Source organism: Lampetra fluviatilis, chromosome 1 (assembly GCF_964198595.1).
Source record: "Lampetra fluviatilis chromosome 1, kcLamFluv1.1, whole genome shotgun sequence".
NCBI lineage: Eukaryota > Metazoa > Chordata > Hyperoartia > Petromyzontiformes > Petromyzontidae > Lampetra > Lampetra fluviatilis.
In genome coordinates this window covers 19,673,536-19,680,269 of record NC_136275.1, presented here as the reverse complement: position 1 = coordinate 19,680,269, position 6,734 = coordinate 19,673,536, and the positions used below count along the sequence as shown (strand labels likewise).

At 46.6% G+C, this 6,734-nt stretch overlaps 1 protein-coding gene across 1 annotated transcript in view; it reads right to left on the bottom strand.

Annotated features, from left to right (window-relative positions):
• Positions 1-203: 203 nt before the first annotated feature.
• The window catches only part of LOC144933725 (uncharacterized), a 61,005-nt gene continuing 54,474 nt past the window's right edge, over positions 204-6,734 (bottom strand). The window contains exons 13-16 of the mRNA XM_078858796.1: positions 6,248-6,340; positions 3,422-3,503; positions 2,148-2,260; positions 204-594 (exon numbers count right to left, since the gene is read on the bottom strand). Of these exons, the coding sequence (XP_078714922.1) occupies positions 343-594; positions 2,148-2,260; positions 3,422-3,503; positions 6,248-6,340 (540 nt within the window). The 3' untranslated portion in view covers positions 204-342. The remainder of the gene's footprint in view (positions 595-2,147; positions 2,261-3,421; positions 3,504-6,247; positions 6,341-6,734) is intronic.

The window sequence follows — 6,734 nt, the reverse complement described above, 5'->3', positions numbered from 1 at the left end:
CGGGTCTGGCCGGGCACATTCCGGTGAAACTGGATGCTGTGCTGCATGGGCTCGTGTGGGCAGGTATGAGAGCACGTAATGGTGGACACGTACAGGGTCTGCGCGCTCGTGTGGGTGCGAACGTGGTGTGCGCGTGTCCGCAAACACACACACACACGCACGCGCGCGCGCACAGGTGTCTGTCTCAGGAGAGCTCCCGTTAACGTGTGTCACGTTAACGGGAGCTAGCATGCATGTGTGCGTGCTGGGGCGGAGGAGGGGGTGGGAGGGAGTTTGGAGCTGCTGTGACCCTTTAGCCCCTGCTGCCACTTCCGACCCGCGAAGTGCTTGTGTGTGTCCACCCTACAACCCTTGCCCGGCCAGTGCCTCGGTGATTTCAGTGGACAGCTGCTGCTGCTGCTGGCTCTGTTGGTGGTTCTGCTGCTCCTGTGCGTCGCATGGCTCAGGGGAAGCATCCTGGCTCAGGCTGCCCGTGGACGACACCTTGCTCATGCGTCCCGAGGGCCCTCCTGATGTCGTGGGCGAGTGGGAGGAATTGCCGTAGTTCGTGCGGGACTTGGCAGTTTCGCGGAAACTCAGCTTCTGCGACTCGATCTGATGGGGAGAAAGGGATGTGAAGGAGATGGAGATGTCATCTACCTGGTAGGCACCTGGTAGACAAGTGTTTCAGGTTGGCCATGTAGACTGGCAGAAAGTGTTTTGATATATCCCAGGGAACAGATTGTGGACGTTTTAGAGACCAAATAAAGCATGTAAGCAAACTGGATTTCGGAAAGGATTTCCCATCAGTGACCACGTACACAACATAAATCAAGTGTTTGAAAAGACAAATGAATTTCAAATACAATCGTGCCTGGTTTTTATTGTTTATAAAAAAAAAACGCATTCGATTCAGTGGAAACTGAAGCAATCGTCAAAGATTTTACAAAGAAGGCACTGCTATATTGAGTTTTAAGCTTCAAAATTATTTTATTTAACCAGGCGATAACTCAAGAGACAGGAATAGTTTAATTTGCCAGTAGGGGGCGATAATTGCTATTTATAATTTGCGGGTCATTTTCAAATTTGGCAAGTTTGATTTGCGCGGTAGAGAATTGCAAAATACAAATCAGAACAGGAGTCAAGCAAGGAGATACGCTCTCACCAAGATTGTTTAGAGCAATTTTTGAATATATATTTCTAAGCAATACATTGGAGAGTTTAGGCTGAAACGTAAATGGAAAAGGTTTTAGTCAACTAAGCGAAATTCAATTACGAGAGGTATTGAAGCAATTCACGAAGTACGCTGCAAGGTTGGACTTAAATATTGGCACATCTAACTTAGTGTAAAACAAGTTTTGTAAATAATACAAATTAACTGTGGTACGAATACAACTTGAGAACACAGCAGCATGTGCATACATAGGGCATCACATCAGTGAAATAGAGAACAATAGCAGTAAGAAGTGTCTTTAGAAAGTTGATGCTGGTACTGATCTGCCCATACCGGACATCTGTGAAAAAGAGCTTCATAGCTCATCGGATTCCTCCTCCAGTCTAAATATAGATTATGAATATGAGCAGAACAAGGCATCTGAAGAAGAAAGTGGTCCATCAGTGCAAATTGTCAGATCTGATAATGGATCACAAACACGGCCACTGACAGAGGCTATAGATCAAAAGCTGAAAAGTACACGAAGCAGAGTGGAGAGATGAGTGCTTGGATTTACACCTACAATTAGCAGGCTTGGCTACGTACGGTATGAAAGACGTTCAACATACGTACACACAAGAAACAGAAAAGTGATCACGTGGATCAGACAACAAACACAAGCCAGAGACATCATATTGACACTCAAGAAAAGTAAGTGGTCTTGGGCAGGACACATCACTAATTGGGTTCATGGCCATGGATGGGATTTGTGATGGAATGGCATCCAAAGGAGACAACGTGTACCACCTCCCCCACCACCCCTGAAGAGGGAACGAAGAAATCAATTCATTTGCAGGCGTAAGATGGAAGCAGCATTGGATCATGACAAATGGTGACGGCATAGGAAGGGCTTCGTCCAGCAGTGGATAGACAATAGCTGGTGACGATGATGTGAATGTGTAAAACACCTGCCAAGGCACTAGGCAGCACACTCACACATTCATGGGACATTCACCTTAACATTACCGCCTCCTGGAACATGATCTGCATTGTCCAGGGAGCCTACTTTGGATTGAGCCTTCTCGCTGAAATCCAGCTTCTTACTGACAATCTGAATGTTCCCTCCACCTGTCACACAGACATACACACAAAATCCTGTTGGTGTTGAAGGGATTATTTATTTAATTGTGTAGCTCGCATATCTCAGAGTGAATCACAGATGGCTGAGGACGTAATACGGCTTGACAACAGCACATCCCTGGCTGGCCCTCTGCAGTCACAGCAGTGTGGATAAAAAAACGAGTCGACCTCCGGAGCGTGCATCGCCAGTGTGCTGCCGTGACAATGCTCCTTTGCAAAAAAAAAAATGGTTAAGTGAGTATGGCACCGTAGACAAAGTGACTGCCTGTGATTGGCAATATACCCCCTTTCCTCTTTAAAGGGCACTCTTAAAATAAGTGCCCCCACCACACCACGGCGTGCGTCTTTATGCGGAGGAGTGTTGAGATTAGATAAACACAAAAGCATGCGTGAGGTTGCCTCGAGTCCTGGTGGGGGAAGGGGGTAATGCAATGTACGAGAGTATCTAGAAACTCCCCTCAAACGTTTCTGAATTGAAACTCAATGAGTTTTGACATTTTCGGCTGTAGGGGCTTTAAGGGCATCGAGGTGAGATGATATTTACCAATGCAGCAATCACTATCGGAGAATATCATCCTGGCATTAGTATTCGTACTCAGGTTGATCTTACCCAAGCTATATATACCAGTATTGACAGGAGATCAATATATAAGAGAAGCAAAGCAGGGGATTTTCTGACTGTTCTATTCTCTAGCTGAGTGAATAGCTGCTCGCGACAAGACATTTATCTCGCAACTGCAATGTAATTCCTCTTCACGCGATGCCTTCTTTGTTGCGACTGGAAATCCAAAGAGTAGCATCATTGGGAAAATTAACCAACTGCACCCCTTGGCAAACAAAAAACCCAACCCAACCCAAATGATGATAATGATTTGTTTTTGAGAAAAGCACCCTCTACGTCAGGAATTCTCAGAACACCTTACATTATATTTCAAACATATGAAAGGGTATACGCAGTGACAGCTGTTCCTGTGGGCACAAGGGAGACTCAGCACCTGACCTGTGTGTAATCCCAATTGAGTCACATAAACAACAATGCATCGTTTGCGCCGACCATTTTGAGAAAAAAAAACGTAGGTGTGGAAAGTTGCGAATCAGCTTGTAGGCGGCAGCAGAGTGACACGAGGAAGCCGGTGCGGATGGACCCACCTGGTTTGTGAGTAATGTTGTCCTTAGATCCACACTTGGAAGCCACGTGACGGACATCTACCTTCTTGGAAACAATTTGCACCTGGAATTAGGCAATATGGTAAGCCTTCTCCTGATAGCAGAAAGCATTACCATGAGCAGTAGATTCACAATGCACACATCTGGACACATAGTTGGTTAAACATTTATATTGTATGTATGGTGTGAATAAAATACAATGTAATACAGTATATAAATGTTGTGAAATTTCCATTTTAAAAAAGGATAAATTGGAGTGTTCGGTGTGAGCCACACCAGACAATAAAAGATGCCAATTTGGTCAACGGTGTCAACTTCCTGTGAAATCGTGCAGCCCAGAGAAATCAGACTCGTCGGAGAGGGTGTCAAATAGCTATTTAACGATATAACCAACATCACATTATCATCCTCTCCTCCAATATAGCATCATTAGCAGTGTTAAAACAGTTTCATTTAATAAACACATCTGCCCAGTATTATGAGAGCTATGAAGAATAATTGCGTGGAATGTATTCTATTTAAAGGAGAACATGCAAGGTCACGCAAAATCAATTGACCATGTGCAAATGATGAAATTATATCAGGTTCAGTGACGTCATAACGATGCATCATCAATAAAGATTGATTCTCGCAAGTGTGATGCATGTCTGGAATCGTGCGCGTAAGAAAATATTCGGTGTGAAATGGGTTCACGTGACTCTTGCAGCCATTAGAGGCATTACTTTCACCACATTGTAAACATTATATGATTCTAGAATTGTATCATGATCCTGATTAATGACAGCTCATCATATATCTGGGAGGGGGTGAACTGTTACACCTCTAATGTGAAGGCTAGCACGGTCATGTTAGTGTGCACGCTGAGAAAGAATGCAAAGTCTAAAGTCAATAAAAACATTAATAAATGTGATCTATATTAAAAACTGGGTGAAAAATTTTACATCATCTCTATTGGCATCAAGCCCTGCGTGGATACGTTCCTCGACTTAAATGCATAAGCGGTATAATGCCTGCACTTGTACAGCCCTTTTGTCCCTATGCTGTCAGGGTTCATGGGGGGGGGGGTTATTTGACCAAATTTCACCACGTTGGGAGGTGCGGGTTGGTGAAGTGTGGGGAGTATTGACATAGGAGCACAGTACAGTGCAACAGTGGGTTTTGCTACGCGACACGGTGGCTGTGCAGCAGCCTATAACACCTGACCCGTGCCCTGCGGTCGCCCATCCAACCACAATCCGGGCTCATCAACCCTGCTTATATTCTGAAATCTGATGAGAACTGGTGCATTCCAGGTGATAAAGTCATAGGCGAGCAGCCTGATACAATGCCCTTGATATTACAGGCGTGACGTTATGACGGCAAATCCCATTAAAACGCCCTGCAATTATGGACTGGAGGAGGGCAGCAGAGTTGGGATGTTTGCAGGGGTCAACAGCGTGGGATGAGAAGCCATCGCTAGATCAGGTGGCAGGAAGCCAATCTGCTGAAAGCACAGCGCTCTTGTGCAGAGGCGATGAGGCACCAGCGTATTGGCCTTGCTAGTGGCGATGTTCCGCTGCTGCGACCTCCACCTGCCGGGAGGCGAAGTGCCAAGAGACAGTGGTGCAGCCACCTGTGGGCCCTGTGGGTGGCCCGACACCCCCAATGCGTTTAGTTGCGGCAAAAGAGACACCCGCACAATTTTGGACAAAATCGCGGTACTTTTGAGTCCGCGTTTTGCTTCCTGGTGTATGTTGAACTTCTATTGTACCATACGTAGCCCAACTATACTAATCGAGGGTGTGGAGCGTGCTTAATCAAGATGGCACGCAGTCTGATGCTGGTGACAGAACGAGTCGGCTCAGTTCTGAGTCTCTCGCCGGTCGTCAACTATATTTAGTATAACTGTGGTACAGTGGGCAAACTTCACGACTCCCATCTGCAACTTGCTGACCTCGTGCCCATACTGGATATCTGTGATAAAGAGCTTCATAGCTCATCGGATTCTTCCTCCAGTCTAAATAACGATTCTGAATCTCACCAATAACCACCGGGGTGCATTCACTATTGGGATAACCCCCCAAATGTCACGATGTGGATGTGACCCTGACGACAGGATGAGGGTTACGTTGTGAAAATCTGGGAACCTTGGCTGACTGAAACCTGCACATGTTCTTGCGGTGCTACGAGGGTCCGCTCGGCAATCCTCATGACAGCAGCACAGGGCAGCATGGAGGCAATGCCAAGGCCTCGACACCTCGCACCAATGGTCTTTGCACATCCATTGCAAGCAATTTCATTTTCGGATAAAATGCAGGTGCTTTGCAGCATTAAATATTTTGGATCCTGTTTCTGAAAGCTAGCAAGTGGGTCCAGCCCACTTGCTGAGCGCCATGGTGGCAGGATGTTACCTACCTCGCCTGGTATACAGGAGATTGTGGGTTCTATCCCGACCCTGACACGTGTATATGACACGTGTATATTCGGAGTTTGCACGTTTTCCCCGTGGTGGCGTTGGCTTTTTATCCAGGTCCTCTGGTTTGTCCCTCCACATTTAGTAACACGCAGAATATATGGCTGATATACATCTCCACGTGATAAGCCACTTCATTAGGCTATCATTTGTGGCCAGGTCGCTTCTCATAAAGAGCTATATAGCTCAGTGAGCCTTACCTGGTTTAATAAAAAATAGTTTAGTTTTGCTTAGCAAGTCTGCCGGGCCGAGTCTGGTTGGTCAGATTATAGATCAGCCCAGCCTATTACCCAGAGGCAGCGTGTGTGCGTGAAAGTGTCACGTGGCATCCACTCCACGGTGGCAGCACAACTCACATTGCCTCCACCAGGGATGTGCTTGACATTAGCCATGGAGCCGCACTTGGACGTCACGTGGCTGAAGTCCAGTTTTTTGGTCACGATTTGGATCTGTGTGGAGCCACAGCACAATTCAGTATACAGTCTTTGTTCAGGCCCACATCCATTAGCAGTGACTTATCACAAGTGTCACGTCTAATAACAGAACAGCATTGGTACACGTGCAGCCCTCTAGTAAATCCACTGTTGGATGAAGACCTCCTTATGCCCTATGGGTCATGGAGGTTATTTGACCACACCTCCCCACGCCTGCCGGATGGTGCCGTGCATCAATGATTGACCACAGACTTGACTCTCGCACCAGGGGTTGACTCCCACGTGGCCCTGTGGGCAAATTTTCTTGCAATTATCCCCACCCAGCAATATAAATGGGGTTCCACCGCTGTCAGCTGATCGGCAGGTTGCGCGCCATGAGGTAAAGTGTGCAATGAAACACGATGACCGA